Genomic DNA, 18,240 nt, shown 5'->3' on the forward strand with positions numbered 1-18,240 from the left:
GTCACACACACCAGAATCATCATGAAACCTGTTTCATAAGAAGTCACACCATAGCAAGGCCTCCACTGCTCCTGAATCGGTTGCCATCCACAATGAATTAAGCTACGCGCGTTGGATGATCAGTGCCGAGGGTGTCTCTACGTAATGCATTCTAAAAATACTAATTACTGACAGGAGGCATACAGAAGATGATAGGGAATGCTGCCTAATTCAATACTGTATTAAGCATACTGACATAAATTGACAAGTGTGCAAATGGTCCCATACCTCCCAAGTCGGTAAGAGGAATTATTTCCCTAAAAACATACCTTTAGTATTCCAAAGGAGAAGCTTGCAGGTAGGATATGTACGTTCATTATACTAATGTCAAAACCAACAGTAGTTCTCCAGCTGGTTGAAATGTACCCAACAAGTATTAGCCACAGATCCAGAGAGTAGTTCCACCCACACGCACACCACACAAACCCAACAGTCTCCACAATTTCTTTCCTTACAGAACTAGAGATTCCAATGATAAAGTGAATGCTTACAAGTCCTATACTTTCATTCCTTTTTAACACTCTTATGATTGTATTTTAAGTGTGGAATATTTCTACAGCTATGTTAGGAAGAAAAATCTAGACAGAGCATTTAATTGCTTCTCTGTACAACGAAATAATTTTAGATTTGGAAACAGCAACTGTCAAACGTGTTAAAACTAAATGGGATACAGCTGATAATGGCTTTAGCAGTGATATTTTAATCCTGTCTTCTGCATACTACTGAAAATAATGAATCTAACCTCTGGGAAAAAAAAAACTGTACAGATTTTACAATAAATTTATGTCAACTTTTATTACGGGGGAGGCCACTGCATGATCTTTACTTACTTGAAATACATTCTTCCGTGTAAAAAAAAAAAAAACAAAACCAAACACCAACCAAAAAAACAGATTACTTTTCATACTTCTCCCTACCCAAATGTTAAAACATGTATCCCTTACTTTCACACCATTCAGAACATAAAATCAACACAAACTTACCCTCTTTATATTCTATATATACCTGTAGCCCTTTTTTGGCATCTAAATGTCTCTGCTGGGGACACACAACAAACCAGTCATTCTCATTCAGCAGCGCACACACACCAAGCTTCCCGAAGTTATCAGCACCACAGCCGTGTATTAAGGAAAACTCCACACCAATGGTTTGCCCACATCACTTGGCAATGTCCCTTTAATATTAATACACAGAGAAGTAAAATTTTGTCATAAATTTGTTCAAGTATGCCGGAACATGTAAAATGCATAAGAATCAATATGGACTTCATTAATGTTATATTTATTTATTTTCCAGCTTCATACAAACTGGATGTAGAAGCATAAACATAGTACATTTCTACCATTTTCAACAAAAATATAACCAATATGTACAATTATTGTATTAAAAATACAAAAGGGATACAGACTCCACCAATGTCTTTCTAAAAGACATACAGGTACAAGTAGTATCAAAAGTATGAGGAAATCACCAGTTAATTGTACATTCTGCACTTGACATCACAGAGTAAACTGAGATTAGCAGTCCTATGGTCTACAATTACTTAATGCTTATATAACATTTTGTGCAACTTGTGGTAGAGCTAGGATTTTGTATTTCTATATGCACATGAGGTCCATAGCCTTGAGAATAAAACTGGCAAATAACGCATATTACATGTAAAATTACAAATGCATAATTGACAATGTGATATATAAGCAAATAGACAAAAGCTATGATTACAGGAGAGAGAATTAAATAAAGCACTGACATCTGTTTGATACAGTGAAAAAACACTGCAATTTGATCTTTAAAAGTTGAAGCTATTTACGTTTATCTACTGATCAATATGATCAGCTGAGTTCAATGGAAAAAAGAAAATATCCAAGACCAGCAGTTCCTCACATTTGAGTACTACTCGGATTGGCAGCCTTCACTTCTCCGGAGTCTGTGCAAAAACAACACAAAAATAGAGGGGAGGGTCATTTCAGTCATGGTAAGGTTAATAGCAGCTGTGAGCAGGTGGTTGCTACACAATGGCCTTCTCTACACATGCAGTGTTCCATGAAGCCATTAACAGTTGTGACTATTTCTGCATTGCAAAGGCTGGCAAATCTAAACGTGTTATTTTTCATTACTTAAAGGCTCGTTTATCCCCTAACGCCAAAGTCAATAGATGGAGGTTATTAGATCAGTGTTAACAGCCGACACGAGCTGTGACATCCCAACTTGCTTTCACTGCAAGGTTATCCAGTTAATTTTTCTTTTAATATAAGTAATATATAGTAAAAAAAAAATATATATATATATAACTTAAAGGTGGGGTTGCCATCTGTCTCAGTAGAATGGGACATTTTCAGTATGCCACGCTGTGTTCTGGAAAGCACAGGTATGAGACACACAGTGTCCCCTTCCACCACCGGCCAGCCGCAAGCGCGCGTTTCTGCATTCAGGCTAGGCCCTAGGCCAGCTGAGGACGCCGCTAGTGCCCACAGCCACAAAGGTTTGAAGGTTCCAGGGTGGAGCACGTTAAGAGTGAAGCCAGGCAGCCAAGGAAAGGCCGCATCCCATAACCTCTGCCTTCCCTTCTGCCCTGCTCAGCCACATGATAGCAATGATCTTCCCAGGAGCTCAGGCTGGCAACCCTACTTACAGGTATGAGATAATACTGTAATTACTACGCAGATGCAGGATTTGATCTCCAAAATGCAAACATACAAAAGCGTAACAAAGGCATTGTAAACAAGCAAATAAGCACTGTCTCCTTGAAGGATTTCAATGCATTTTTCTCTTTGTAGGTTAAAGGCCAAATGTAATTTGACAACTAGCTTATCTCATTATCCCAATGAGACTAAGTGCTAGGATTGTGATTAAAATCTAAAAGGAAGATTTAAAAAAAAAAAAAAAAAAAACACAAACAACCCTTCCAGGCATTGGGAAGTGCAGCCAGAGTTAATCATCCTGATGTGATGATCTTGGAATTTGGAATGATACTGTGTGATGTGGCAGACAGCGACAGTGGTAGCTTGGAGACTGCTGCACTGTGCATTTCAAGCAACACAGTTTGAAAAGTGCCAGGGCGATTTCTTCACAGTATTTCACATGCAAGGGGAGAGGGGACAGAAGGGGGAGGGGCGGAGGAAGAAGCCCCATGCTGCTTTAAGGCAGGGAAGGAGGCAAATAGGTCCACCATCCTTTAACTATAGTTCCAAGGCTCCTATTCTAGGGACGTCTTCTTGTGCTCTCCTTTAAGGTGGCTGACTCTGGATCCAGAAAAGCTCAAGTCTTAGACAGCAGAGACTTGTTCATCTTCTGCAAACACAATAGGATAGGGGAAAATAGGATTTAGTTCATATAGAACAAGACTGCTACTGAATGAAACAACCTGCACTGTGCTCACGTGTTTTCCACTTCCTTCTATTAGGCATCTATTTTAAAACAATCTAAACATCTGTACATTTCAGGTCTCATGAGAAGCATTTTTTGTAATTTTGTTCTCAGAAAAAAAAAAGACAGTTGCTCTAACTGAGCTAGGAGCAGTTCCTCAGCATGAGGAACACAGCAGCTACTCCTGGATATCCAATAACTTCATAAAGCCACCTTACATTTTTCCCTGAATATATATCTGTGATTTATTTAAGTTAAGATTACATAAAAATTGAGTGCAGTTTTAGTCATTATGGGTCAAAATAATTAAAATTCTCTGTCATGGTAATTCTCAAAGTTTGAGGCAGTTCGATTAAGGTAGATGTCATTTTTTTATCCCATCAAGTTCAACTGCAGAGTTCATCCTGCCCACAAAACCTTAGTAACTAAGCAGTTAGGGAGGGAAGGGGAACCTTGACCTTTGCTTAACATCCATTAAGCAAAACAAAGCATTCAGATGTGTGATTTGGGCACTGCCCTGCCTAGATTTTGAGCACCTAGCTCTAAAGATGCAATCCAGCTACACTTGCACTCCATAGAAAAACAGATCCATCTGTGATCTATCATTATAGCTGAGCTAAAGCATAAAGATGCAGACACACTTGGCCAAGCAAGGTAGTAAGAGTAGCAGGCTCATTACGTGAAGCAGTTGGTGTGGAAGACCCAGTGTCCACAGTGTAAGAGTTTTGGGTAGAATGCAAGTGACTACCCAAATAAGCCTGGACGCTCTATGGGGCAGATGGGCAGGGATCCTACAGACCAGGATCCTTTTCTGAACGTTAAATACACAGTTAGTGCCAAGCATTAGATACGCTGGAAACTTTCAGGGCAGGCAGGCCTGTACCTGGTGAACGTAGGCACCTCCAGAGAAGTTGCCTAAGCCAACCGCTTGGTTGTCCAAGGTTCAGAAGGACCTACATTCCAAATTTTGAATTGTATTTAGGATGAACTGAATGCCTCCCCTTCCAAAAAGTTAACAAACAGCAAGTTTTGAAAGATGGGCGAGCGCTCAAATTATGGCAAAAATTTCTATGGCAGAACACAACTGCATAACGTGCTTTGCGGCTGTGAAAGCATTGACCGTTTTTGCATGCAGCACACTCAAAATCTAACAACTAGAAATTTACCATCTTCCTCTGTGGGAAACCCTTGAGGCGGATAGTGAGCAAGACGCGGATCTGACTCGTTTGGTTTATGCCACTGAGGTTTGTTCACAGGCCTGTTGGTCGAATGGCCGTGCGACTGCGGCTGCGGAGCTGATGTCCCATGGGTCTCACACGTCCGTGCCACCATCCTAGACCTCTGCAGTGCTATGTTGTAATCCGGAGGCTTTCTGGTTGGATGGGAACCACCTTCTGCAAACTCAGCAATCGGTATTCCTACATAACCAGGAGGAGTTGGAGGTGGTTCCCGATATCGACCCTCTTTTCGTGCTGCAGGAAAAACAACATATTATTATAAAAGATAGTAAGAGGAAAACTGCTCAAAGAAAAATAAGCAGTGAAAGTTAAATGAACTCAACAGCCCAGGAGGAGAACATCTGAAGGACACAAGTTAACTACCACATGGAAGACAATGAGGTATTGAAAAATAAACCGTGCAAGGAAGTATAGAACATACAACATGCACAGGATACAGCTGTTCTTCTGGCAGCGAAGCGTTAGTCTAATAAAGTTCACCAAGTTACATGGGCAGTTTGTTCAAACTTGAAGCTGTTCCATCAATTGGACCACACTGGTCCAAGTAGTGTGGAAGACTCAATCGTCCACAGATGTGGCAAACATCAGAAATACTGGCATCTCCCAAACACGAGCATCTTAATCCTGAAGGGCTTTGCACCTAAGAGCTCATCTCTTGGTTTTAGCATCTCGCAGGGAAGGGGTGGGGGGGAAAAAAGCAACCGATACATGCTGTCTTCCTATTTAGTGAGACATAAGTTACAATTCCAAAAGGTAAGGAAGAGAAGTGGGCTTCCTCCTCATACTTTCCATATGCACTACTGCCCACTGCTCTTATGGTTGTGTTCTCTGCAATTAACTTGAGAGTATGCCCTTAAGAACAATGACTGAATACGGTTTTATACAGGGGAAGGAAAGGGCCACCTCATTTGTGGATCTCAGTCAGACACAACCACATACCTGAACAAAGCTTAACTCTGGACATACTTAGAAATTCTCTCTGGCAAAAGAAGTTCAAGGGGGGAAACAGCAATTAAGAATTTTAAACATCTGCATGGACACACAGCAGATAGGCACAACTCTCTGTTTTGGAAGTGTGCACTTGAAGTCAGCTAGGACTTTGGTACTCAACACTTTCTGTGGGTCTAGCCCTTTAACTCATCACCACTTACCTTAGAGTACAAAGGCAAACGCAGCAGGAAAAACTACTGACACAGACAATTTACCCTCCACAGCTTGTCATGTTCTCGCACGAGTGGTGATGACAACATCACCCTGCATTAGGCAGCACAAAACTGACTGAAAGGGCAGTACAAGCTTAAAATGGACAGGTGCTACTTGGATGTGGGTTTTTACAGACTAAAAATCACGGTATTGTAACAAAACCAAATGGTTCGGAGTAGAATCCAAGTATTTTTCTTGGACAAATTGTTTAAACTGAGCAAAGTGACATGAAGAAGTTGGAGAAATTTTACTCAAAGATTTCTGAAAAGTAAGTGATGCAGAAGGAATTATGTAGAAAAATTTGAGTGACACACTGCAAGAGACCAATGCCTACGCAGTGAAAAAGAGCCACGTAAAAAGAGTGGCTGCTGTCGGACAGTGATATGCAGAGTTACGCTTCCAGGACAGTTAGTTAACAGCACCTGAAGTGGCTGGAAGTGTGTGGTTTGAATCTTCAGGCCTCGCTCACATGCTCTAAAGTCTCTAAAAACATAGTGGCAGGCCCTGCCTCGAGAGGCAAGTTTGGAAGCGCACTCATTCCACCTTCTGGTGGAAACCAAGGGTATCAAAGAGTAAAATTAGAGAGCGGCATGATTCTGAACCTGGAGTCCTGAACTGACCAGCTTCCTCCTCTTCATAGCTCAGGGATTCAGACCTGCACCCAAGCTTTGAGGCAACGGGCCATTGCTAAGCAATGTACTTGGGCAGAAAACGGAAGAGCAGTTTATCACAGTGGTCTCAGCATGACCTCCATCTGGCAGACTTTTTCAGCTGTATCAGCGCAAAATGGGTTTTAGACAGTTCTTCATATTAACCTGAAGAAAGGCAAAGCCAAGTGGCATGAACGGAAAGAAAGAGGCAAAAATGCAGAGGTCTCGGGTGGCCCAAGGACTGGGATGCACAGAAGGAACAGTACAAGAAAAAATGTTAAGCTCTGCCAAAGACACCTTCATATTAATTTATGTAGTATCTAATCTTTCTTTTGTTGAATAATTATATAAATGTATTTCAGCTCTAACTTCTTATCAACAGTTTCAGCAGTCCAAAGAAACATCTCAGTTGGTATTTAAGCACAAAGTAATCCCATTTGCAGAAGAAAGGAATAGTCACAATTATCAGACAAGTCATACAAATGTATAAAGTAAAAGACTTCTAAAAAAAAAATCAGGCCACGTTTATTAAGATTTCTAAATATAGAATGTGGAGCCTTACTGCGAAGAGAAAGTCACACATCAGAACAGACACCTAAATACATCAACCTCTCAAAACACTGCCCAGCAGTTGAGCTAGCTTTTTGATGTATGGCAGGCTCTCTTGGAACACAAAGGCACTGCCAGAAATAAGAGTCAACAATAAGTGATATTTTCCCTACCAATAAAGGCACAGTTGAAGGGGAAAATCTGAGAGAGACTGCAAAATGTTCAGTTTTGCTTTACAATAATAATAGTTTTTAAAAATATCACACCAGACAAAAGAAATGCAGTTTTAGGACAATATGAAAAACCATAAGCAAATTAAAATACCCCATGGTAAACAAAACTTAACTTACCAATAAGCCCCTTGGTACTACTTGATGATACTGCTATGTGAGTGGGCACAGGAGCAGGCTTTGACTCCTCTGCTGGTACAGACGTTACGCTACTGGTTTCGGCTTCAATCGAAACATCCTTCCCACCCCTCCGCTTTATGGTACCTGTATCACCTTCCGAGTCCTCTCCCCAGTATCCGGTTGAGGATGCCCAGCTGGCTCTGGACTGTGCTTGGTCAAGGCCCTCCCTACCTTGACTTTGCCTGCCATACTTTGTGCCATGATCAGGGAACATCAGCTGGTCCATATGACTGCCCGAGGCCCACAGTCCTGCCCCATCGCCTGAACTCTCGAAATGAGCATGTCCGAAAGGCAGAGTCTCCCAGCTTCTCTGGTGCTGTATCGTCTGTATGTTGTCATGAGAACCGCTCGAACAAGAAGTCCAGCTACCACGGCCGCTGTCGGCTGCATCGAGCGAAGCTCTGTCCCCCTGATCCTGTGACAGTTCTTCTGTACTAGGAGAAGAAAGCACGGTTGCTCCAGCATACAGGCCTCTGGTCTCTGAAAGTGGTGCATATGAGCTAGATGCACAATGACAAGGGGGGGGGGAAAAAAAAAAAAAAATCCAGTGTTGGAATTTGAGATCATTTACAAGGCACATGAAGAATTCAACAATCGAGAGAAAAACGAACATACTGGGGGTTGGAATGAATGGCCTTTAAAGGTCCCCTCCAACCCAAACCATTCTGTGCATCTGTGACTGAATGTTTTGATGCAATTTATGTTAAGTATAATTTGCATTAATGACCAATTCAATTCTGGGAAAAATATCCTGATGAAACCCAACACTTCAGAGGAGTAATTTTAAAAAGCAAAATCTTAAAACTTTGCATCAGCCCTTTAAGAAAGGCAAACCACAACGATGTATATAAAAGGGAACAGACTGCTAGATAGGATTTCTGCTGCTTTTCCAGCCATGTAAAGCAGAAGATCAAAAGCTGGAAACGGAGTTTTAGCAGGAGGTGGGGCTGATGTTAAGGTTTAGGTTTCAGACTTCCAATTTGTTTTTTTCTTGCTTAGGAAACTCTGAAAGCCAGCTTTTAATTTCTTGCACCTGGAAGTATATTTTAACCTTAATTTTGGAAACACACGCTACTTCATACACCAAGTACGTTCTCCATAGCCTTTCAGCAATTAAGAAAACCTGACACTATCATTTACATAGCATCAGAGAAATCCGACAAAGCATCACTTCTGTTGAGCAGCTATCCAGGCTGCTGGGATTGGTCTTTCCACGGCAACTTGCTATGCAGACTGGAACTCTGCTCTTCCAAATATTTAAGACATCTGATTAAAGAGTTTGCATAGCCTGGGATTCCCAAAGCTGAAGTACTAGTTTGGGAATAGTCCTGCCATCCACAGACCCTGCAGGATTAAAAACCCCGAGATGATTCAGAGGACTGAAGCATCCAAGTAACAGCTTCCAAAAGTAAGCGGAGACTAAATAGGAGCCAGAGCTCCAATTATTTTCAGACCAAGGCTCACAGCTAGAGATTTAGAGAACTCCTCACAGCACTAGCTTCCCCACCATTACAGAAGTTAATTAGCTAGAAAATTACCTAGGAAACCAGCAGCCTAATATGAATTTTGGCTTTCAATTACTGTTGACTAGAAGACGTATTTGGGGTAAAATATTTTTAATTTAGATAAATATGCACTTTTCCATGAAACAGTCTGGGAAATTACTAGCTATTTCTGTTCTCAGCTTGCTTACTGAATAGTTGTATGAATAATTTCTCATCTAATTCAGTTAATTCCCCATGTAGAAAACAGGCTAGGGTACTCGTCTGCCATAAAGAGGATCATCTACAGCACTACTAAATGCTCAGATGATAAGGTCTGCTGAGGTAAAGCTTTACTGCTGTAGACCTCATCACACACTCAGGAGTGCAAAACCTTTTCCTGTCAGAAAATGGAGCATTACCACAAAATGCAGCACTGAAATAGCAGTTCTGAAAAGCACAGGAGAGAAAAAAAAAAGTGAGAGAGATACAGGGAAAGTTACACGAACAAATATACATAAACATGCCACATACATTATACTTTCATAGAGTGTGTAAGTAAGCACAAATAAAATTCCTACCCTAAGCTGTATTGATCTGGTTCAATCATGATTCTTCTATCAATCCTTCCCACACCCAGATTTGTCTCCACGATGCTGACAGAATGTCTCTGTCTCCTCTCATCATGCAGGGAGACTGGCATAGAGTCAAAAGAGGAATTGCTGACAATACTAGATCTGGAAGAAATTTCGCTGTGACCAGAATCTGAGAAGTTGTCCACGGTGCCGCTAGGAGCCAAAGTATAACCTGCAAAGGGAACGTCACGTTAGGCAGACCCTCCGAGAAGGCTGCTCAGCTGTCGCCAGGCAGCCAGCAACACTGCTACCACAGCAAATCAAAACTACGCAGAAGCAGCACTGCAAAAGAGAAAGATACATGGCAGAACCATGTAACACTGTGTACTCCGTCTCTTATTAGGAGTTTTAGGATTGTGGGAACATGCATCACTCATTTAGAGAACCACTGTTCACCTTCCTTCTTCTCTGCTCTCCTCTCCCAAATTGTTTTCAAGTGCACCATCACACTTGTATCCCCGCATTATGAAATCACACTTCCCAAAAAACTGCCCATACATAAACATTGTCTCCAAGACTGGAACGGAAAGAGATGCCCTGGAAAAGAATAGTGCTTCAAGTAATCCCAGAGACCCTCTCCCACAGTTTTTCTGCTCTGCAAAGTCACACTTCAGAGATGAACAGCAGACACAGCATGAAGGCCAGATGTCTGGGCTCACTGCTCATTCGGTACCCTGGCTGAGGGAGGGCCAGATTTTTCAAGCTTTCTTTGTGGTACTTGGCTAACTAACTACATTCCACACAGCATGTATTACCAGAATTATACCGTAACGTGGAGGTAGCACTGACACCGTCAGACTGAGATAAAATCTGCACTTGTCACAAAGGCAAATTCAGCCTCTGTTTTAACATTAACCAAAGTTGTGCCGAATGCTCTTGCCAGCTACGTTAAGGGTCATTAAACAACCTACATCCACAAGTAACTGGAGTTTCCATTTTTTGCTTTCAGTCTACACACAAGCATCACAATGACTTCAACTGATCTACCCCAATTCACGTGCCAAGAACATAGAATTAATGCTGTCATTTTTTCATGACAGAGTTTTTAATCTGAAACTCAGCTTCATGTCACCATCAAGCCAAGGATTTTTTTTTTTTTAAAAACTTCATAATCATGTTTAATGATTTACTTTTCGCAAAAATAAAGTACTTCTCCCACTATGAGCCCAGCACAGAAGCCCAATTCCTTTTCTGAGAAACGCGCAGGCCCGACCGTATTTATATCAATTCACTCTTTGCTAATGTAGCATTTGGGAGACATCGTGAAGGTTGCTTACAAGGACTCGAGGTGACAAGACTTCCCTGCGTAACATCCTCCTCCATCTCACCTTAGTAAAAATCGCTTCAATAGAGATTTTGGATAGATATTGGTACTTTCTTGTCATATTCCCCTCTCCCCTTTCTTATCTCTGCTTATCCAATTGGACTGATCTTTAACCCTTTTGTTTCCATAAGCCCCACTTATCCCAGAGATTGTTACCATCCCTGTGCAGTTTAAGAGAAATTAGTGCTACAGACAAGTCTCCAACACGCTCATCTCCAGCACGCTGAACTTCTCCTATGGGGACTGAACCCCAATATATACGTTCTAGCCTAATGTTATATTAAGTAACTGTTAACCTGAACTTTTACGATATTCTGAAAAGAGAATGAGGTAGAAGCTACTGCAGTACGACTAGGCTATCATACTTACAAAAAGGACTTTTTTTTTTTTGCTTAAACTATAAGAAAATGCTTCTACTCTCCATTTTTTTTTAGTTCATAACCAGACAAGTACAATAAAAAAAACCACAAACAGGCTTAAGAAAATCCCTTTGAAGCCCTAAATTAACTTTTCAAGAATAACTCTATGAAGTCACTTAAAGAACTCTGTCAAGAAAGTTCCAATGTGTTCCTCAAATATCCATACACAGTGGTTTTGAATTATCAGGATGCTAGTGAAACACTGTGTATTAATGATTTGAATCCCAGATATCTTAGGCCTGCCTACCATAGACAGGTCACATCCTATTCAGATGCATGACACAGCAAATAATTTCTTAACAGAATTTATTTAGTGTACTCAATGCTGTGCAGAGATTTTAAGTTTCAATCTGCACATCCTCCCACAGGCAGGAAACACTGATGATGGAATATTTTCGTCAGGAGCAGCTGCATTGAGAGTGACCTATTGCATCAAACCCTGTGTCAGATCAGACTGTCCCTCCTGGCTTTTGCTAACCAGAGGGCTTTCAGGTGTCCCTGAAATCAGGTTCCCAGGTAACCTTTCATGTATCCCACTCTGCACTACACTTCCCACCCTCTTGCTGACCATATGTGGCAAAAATAGGAGCAGCAGTTTATCCTGTTTCCAAAGAGCTTCAGGAAACAGGATGAGAAATACCTTTCCTTGGAGAGCTCTGTGGTGAAGTGGGAGGAGAAGACAGCTGTGAAGATGCACTTGAGACCGTGTCTTCAGATTGTTTCTTGTGACGATCCAAACTTCCTTCTTCAGATAATGAAAGAATTTTCTTTAAAGCTTGCGGGGAGTTGATGCCTTGGAACACAAATCAATGTAGGCAGATGTGAAGTCCAGCATAAATACACCTTTCTGTCTCACAACGCATTTATAGAGCAGACATCAAATGGGAAAAACACTGAAGTTTTTCCTGTATAATCGTGAGTTTCTGATGCCAGCTTAAATGATGCAAAACTTTTATACCTACTCCTATTTAAAATATAGCACTTTATTTCTGCATAATAGAGCAGCTGGTCTTTGACCAAAAATAAATGCTTTGCCACAGAAAACACAATACAGATTTGGTGTTGCAGAGTACTGCCTATGCAAATACAGAAATCAGGGATATGCACAGTAATCATTACCGAGAACTTGAACTGAAATTATGTTGGATACAAACACAAATCTCACTGGTTAGTGAAGGTTTATATAATAGGAATTGAAACAGTTCTCCTGTTTCTTTTTTATTCAGAGTAGCCTAGAAGGTCAAAGAAAGCTGGAAAGAAGATTAATAAGATTAGTCTTACAAAACATCCTGCAGCTGCCTTTCTCCCTCTCATTTTTGAGATCCATCTCTGCACCAGCTTATTTTGGGAAACTGAAGAGTAAAAACATCCTGAAGATGATGTATGATGTAAAGATCTGGGGCATCAAGAATTGCTTTTCTCAGGCAACATTTATACATCTTTCTCTTCCCCTCATCTCAAAAAAACACCCTGGGACAGTCTCTAAAGTGAAGACGGATTTTCTCTGACATTTTTGCCAATGTTTGTGGTAGAGGTTATTTTCAAGCATCCTACAGAATGTATCTTTGATCTGCTGGATCACAATGTTGCTATCAATAATTTACAGCTGCTTCATCAACATAACCTAGTCAGTGTTCAGAAACTTTTCCACCATGAGCAAAAATGCAGACTATGGCGCATCAAAGTCCTTTTAAGATTAAACTTTAATGATAAAAACAACAAGAACTAGATGAATATTGAATTGTTTCTTGCTCGTTTTCCTGCTGCTAATGTTGTGCTAGCAGCCTAAGCAGTGCACAAGTAAAATTAATAAAAGGTGAAATTAAGAGTTAAGCTCTTGTGAAATTACCATCGTGCAATCCGAAGGGCCAGTTATGCTACACATACTGTTTAATGTATGGTAATGTTCCTAAGACGTAAGTAAGAAGTCTCTAATAATACACCTCTGTTATGTACACATGCTGGGACACCGATCTGAAAATCAGATTAGATGAAATTCCTGTATTCCAGTATCTTTCTGAGCGACATGCAGACAGCAATGTCTGAACAACGGCATTAGGAAGCAGAAACCGAAGGGACAATTCTCAACATGAAACCTCAGGCCTACCTTTGTAACAGTGGTTTGAGCAGGCCTCAATTTCACACTAAACGTCCGACTTCTCACAAAAAAACCCACCAGAACTTCTGAGGCATCTCAGATGGGTCACTCAAAGAGTCCAAGTCACTAATCCCTTTGGAAAGTTAAGCCAAGATCCCAGGGCAGATAGAAACATTCTTTTGAGCTGGCAGTAACGGGTAAACTCTTATACTGATTAAACTGACAGGATGCTTTCCTATATTTCTTTCTTCCCATTTCTAGAAAAGAGAATTATGCATGCACACAGCATGGACTGGCATAACCTGCATATAAAACTAACAGAAATAAGCGTCTGAATCTAATCTGATGAAAAACGTCTCCCTGACACAAGCAAACAGACCCCAGAGTATTGGAAGGAACGCTTCATTGTTCCACTTACCAAACGGCGGGAGGTCTTTGACTGGGACTTTCTTGCGAGAAGGATAAAGAGATACGGCAGGGACCTGCAACGCTTGGTTTACTTTATGTTGCTGCTGCTGCTGGACTTTCTGCTGGATGCCTGCCCGGGGAGCCACCGGTGACGTTTCAGATTTTCCAGATCGCTTGTCTCCTGCATTCTTCGGCACTTTGCAAGAAATGGGAGAAAGAACAGAATAACTGCTAGTTAAAAAGATTGTGGGAGTTTTAATCTGAGCAGTGCAAAGCCCTCAAATTAATCATTAAAAAGTGCTCAAATGCTTGTACAATCAATGCAGTAGTATACCTTGACAAAAAAAAGGTGAAGAGGAGAAGAGGGGGAGATTTAACTCCATTTAAAATATGTACATTATTAAAGAACATTTACCCTCTCAAATAAGACTCTCATAAATAACTATCACTACAGTTATCAAAAACACGACCCAAAGTTATACTGGGCTATCATAAGGACTACAACTGGTTTACAATGGATATATAATTATCCTTTTTTTGCTATGCTGAAGGAAGTGAAGGGCATAAGGTAAAGCATTCTCACAATTCAAAACCTATATCCAGCATAAGGTCCCTGTCTGCTGCAGCCAGATACAGCCTTCCAAGTGTATCTGAAATGCTTGGACGTAGGGAAATCCCCTTTTCCCTCTCAAGGCCAAAATATCCAGGATGACCGACCCTATTCACACAAATAGCCTAAGTACATCAGAAATGTAGAGAAACTTTTGGCTCCTCCATACCCGTATGGACAAATGTAAGGAAGTTTTGTGCTCTTCAGCGTGACATCATCTGAAAGCCTTATCTCCTGTAAGAGATCATACATCTCATGCCTGTATGCTGTTAATCTGCAGGATGATCCCCTTAAGATTCATACATGTTTAGTACTTGGAAATGACTACACACATCATTTTCCACCTCAATGTCTAGTTACTGTTCCCATGTACTTCCTTGGAGAAGAAACAGAGGTACGTATTATGGTTTCCTTGAAATCCATAACGAATGCAATGCTCACGTGTGTTGGTGGCTGGCTCACACTGCAGAGACAGTGTCTGGAGGCTCTCTTCATCCATTTCCAGATCCAAGTTTGAGAGATACTGCTTTACTTTCCGTGCCATCTGAGCATCTTCATACAGTTTTTTGGCATTAAGGAAGGAGCTGCGACGGACTCGCTTTTTATGACCCCCTGTTTGCGCAACATCCAGCACGGCTGCATTCGTACTGCCCTGGCTGAGAGACCTGGAGTGAAGGCAAGGCAGGAGGGGGAGGAAAGAGGGGAAACGTATGAGTTAGTCCAACGCGGTATCACTCCATGAACATGAAACGTGCAAAAGGTTGGATGAATGTCAGTCTACGGTCAAAGCTTACATGCCTCATTCCATTAAGTCAAACAGCTATAACAGACAGAAAGGATCAGGGTCAGGAAATCTTTTTACTTGGTTACAGGCACTATTTTAATTACACAAATATTTTAACCTATTCTGCTCCAACTAGACAATATCACTTCACACATCTAGAAAAGCATTCAAGCTAGCTATCTCACGTAGGCCAGCTACTGAGAAGATTGGAGCATTAGGAAAAGCTCATGCAGTAAGGCAATGCTGACAGAAGACTATAGTTGAGGTTCAAATTTAAATACAGAAGGTATTTTGAAAGCTCTCTAAATACTTTTTAAATCAGACTGTACAAAAAATGTACAGTTCAGTTTTACTAAACAGAACTTCCTTGAAACTTGCTAGGTTGAAGAGAGCTTTCAGTTAAATAAAGTGATCAGCTAGTTCATGACGAAATAAATGTCATGCACATTTCAAAGTACGTGTGTCTATATGAAAGCTACGCGTTGTTCCTGAATCGTTAAGAGTAAAAATGAAGGCTGAATTGCAATATGAAAATAAGTTAGCTTAGCAGATACTGTAAGTTTTAACTTTTGTATTTGATTGTGATAATTGCTGATTAGGCATAAGAAAGTTAACAACAATTTCCAGCTGTTGCAACCCTGCCATTTTATAATTTCTATTCTACTTAAAGTCACTTCCTTTGGCAATTTAAATTGGAGGCAGGGGAGAAGAACACCTCACTCATGTCTACAAGCACTTACAAATAATTTACAACTTCGGTGTTTTAGCCTCAAAAGCAAAAGCACTCTTGGATTAAAGTGTATTGTCAGTAAAAAAGGGTTAACAAAAGAAAAAAATGTCAAAGCACCAGAACATTAAAGATAGCAAGTAGGAAACAACGCAAATGGTAAGGGAGGAATGAATGTCTGTGTGTGTTGTCTCCAACCACTTACCCCAAACTCCTCCATTTCTTCTTCCTGCAAGTGAGAGCCAGGAAGAGTAAAGCATGGGTTTAAGAAGAGATAGAGAAAGATCACAAGCTCAGAAAGAAAAAGACCAGACCTGAGGACAAGCAGTTCTGAAGTCCACAAACATTAAAAAGAGCCTTAACTCAGACATATAGTCACATGTTATAAACCCTTCTAGCTCAAATTAAGAAAAAGAGTATGCAATAAGCTAGTCTAACATGAAGCCAAAGAGCCTTCACTCCATGTCTTCTAACACTCCTAGCTGGCACTGTTTCAGATACATCCCACTAAATCAAAACAATAAGGCTGGCACTCATCAATGTTTCAAACACACTAAAACATATGTGTTCAAGACAATATCTCCCCCTCGCTCCCACTGATGGAATCTCATTTTTATAAAGTAACTAAGGAATGACATAACATTTCATAACATTAAAAAAAATAACATTTTAATATATATTGATAAACACAAAATGTAATGATTTCTCCAGTATTAGAACACCAGTTAATTTTGGGAAATTGTTAACAACAAACAAAAAACTCATTCTGTTCCAATACAACAAGGAGCAGGCACTTGAAAAGCCCCTCTTGCTGACACCTAGCCTTCCCTCAGCTGGGAAAAGCTCTGCTTAGTGCAACACACTTACCTCGTTCTAAACATTAAAGCAGGATCCATGTTCACAGATGCCATGCGACCAACATGGCGTATCTCCTTCGCGATCATTCTCAGCTTCTCAAAATTGACCAAGCCCTCCACTTTTGAATCATTTCCTACAACCAACAATTAACAACATCAGTTATTGGGTCGCAAAGTTAGTTTTCCTTAGCTGGTAAAAGATGAGGTACTGCTGCTTTTACCTTCATGAAGAAAAGTAAGGTCTTTTTTGATAACAGGAAACAGGGGGATAATGGGGGGCTGTAGGTTTTGGCTGTTAAGGACATTACGATATTTTGCCATATTCCTAGATGGATCAAACAAGTCTTGTAGATCTTGAAACAGTTTTTCATACTTGCTTGGAAGCTTTTCCCAAGTAGTTCGGAGCCTTGCAACCGGTGCCAAGTTCAGGCCACTTGAAACAAGCAAAAAAAGTGCAAAAAAGTTCAAGAACAACAGAATGAAACATAACAATCCTAGAAAAGACCATGTTAAATTTTGTATGGGGAAAAACGCACCATAGCCAGAACAGTGCAGCACGACAATGTCAATAAAGTAACAGCAAGTGAAAACTTAAAGTTTTTGTAATAAATGCTGTCAAAAGGAAGATAATTTTTAAAGAAGTTACAAAAACTGGAGATTGTGTAACCATAAACAGATAAAGTTACACTTGGATGAGTAATTAAATCTTTTAGAGACTATGTACTTTTTCTTATCACTTTGGAACAGTGTCTGAATTTGATAACAACTTGATAACAATGAGCTTCCTTTGGGAAATTAACCCATACCCTTATGACAATGTTATTTTTCTTCATATAACTGTTGTTTCTCTTGGTCTTCATCTTTAAATAAGTGCAGTAGTTTCTCTAGTGCCATGTTCACCAATGACTCTTGCCTCACTGTCTTGAGAAATAAGTACGTAACACTAGCATTCCAAACAATATTTCAGCTAACACTTCAATGTCACCTTCAGATTACTGGAAAACGGCCTCCTCAGTGGACTGCCAAGTGTTGACGTCAGCAGTATTAACTGGTTTACTCTGTTAAATACTTTTTTTTTTTGACTGACATAAGTAAGACGTTGCTTTTTACCTAGAAGTAAAATTATTAGGGGGCAATACCTAATGATGGCAAACATCGAGTTGAAGTTCTTGCATTCTCTGCAATGTAGTGCTATCTTTATGAAATGCTTAATGATCTTCATCCTTTTCAGCTGGTTGGTTTCTCTTAGAATCTCAGAAGCCACCCAGAATGTTTCTTGGTTTATCACCTCTTCAAACTTCTTTAGATTAGTGCAACCTGTTTTTGACTTGAGTTTAAACAAGTCATCTATGTATTCCGTGGGTTCAATATTTCGGAATAGCTCAAAATTTCTCATGGAGAGTTGGGTAGCCACCTCAACAGTACTGAGTTGTAGTAGGGAA

At 40.4% G+C, this 18,240-nt stretch overlaps 1 protein-coding gene across 1 annotated transcript in view; it reads right to left on the reverse strand.

Moving 5' to 3' along the window:
- Nucleotides 1–2,490: 2,490 nt before the first annotated feature.
- Nucleotides 2,491–18,240, reverse strand: part of RAPGEF2 (Rap guanine nucleotide exchange factor (GEF) 2) — a 45,164-nt gene continuing 29,414 nt past the window's right edge. Inside the window, 11 exon segments of the mRNA XM_010154781.1 lie at nt 2,491–3,330; nt 4,572–4,877; nt 7,396–7,955; nt 9,518–9,743; nt 11,955–12,107; nt 13,831–14,016; nt 14,872–15,095; nt 16,147–16,170; nt 16,809–16,932; nt 17,020–17,231; nt 17,938–18,240. The exon segment at nt 17,938–18,240 is cut by the window's right edge and continues 14 nt beyond it. Of these exon segments, the coding sequence (XP_010153083.1) occupies nt 3,305–3,330; nt 4,572–4,877; nt 7,396–7,955; nt 9,518–9,743; nt 11,955–12,107; nt 13,831–14,016; nt 14,872–15,095; nt 16,147–16,170; nt 16,809–16,932; nt 17,020–17,231; nt 17,938–18,240 (2,344 nt within the window). The 3' untranslated portion in view covers nt 2,491–3,304.

This window comes from Eurypyga helias, unplaced genomic scaffold, assembly GCF_000690775.1.
Source record: "Eurypyga helias isolate BGI_N326 unplaced genomic scaffold, ASM69077v1 scaffold10517, whole genome shotgun sequence".
Lineage (NCBI taxonomy): Eukaryota > Metazoa > Chordata > Aves > Eurypygiformes > Eurypygidae > Eurypyga > Eurypyga helias.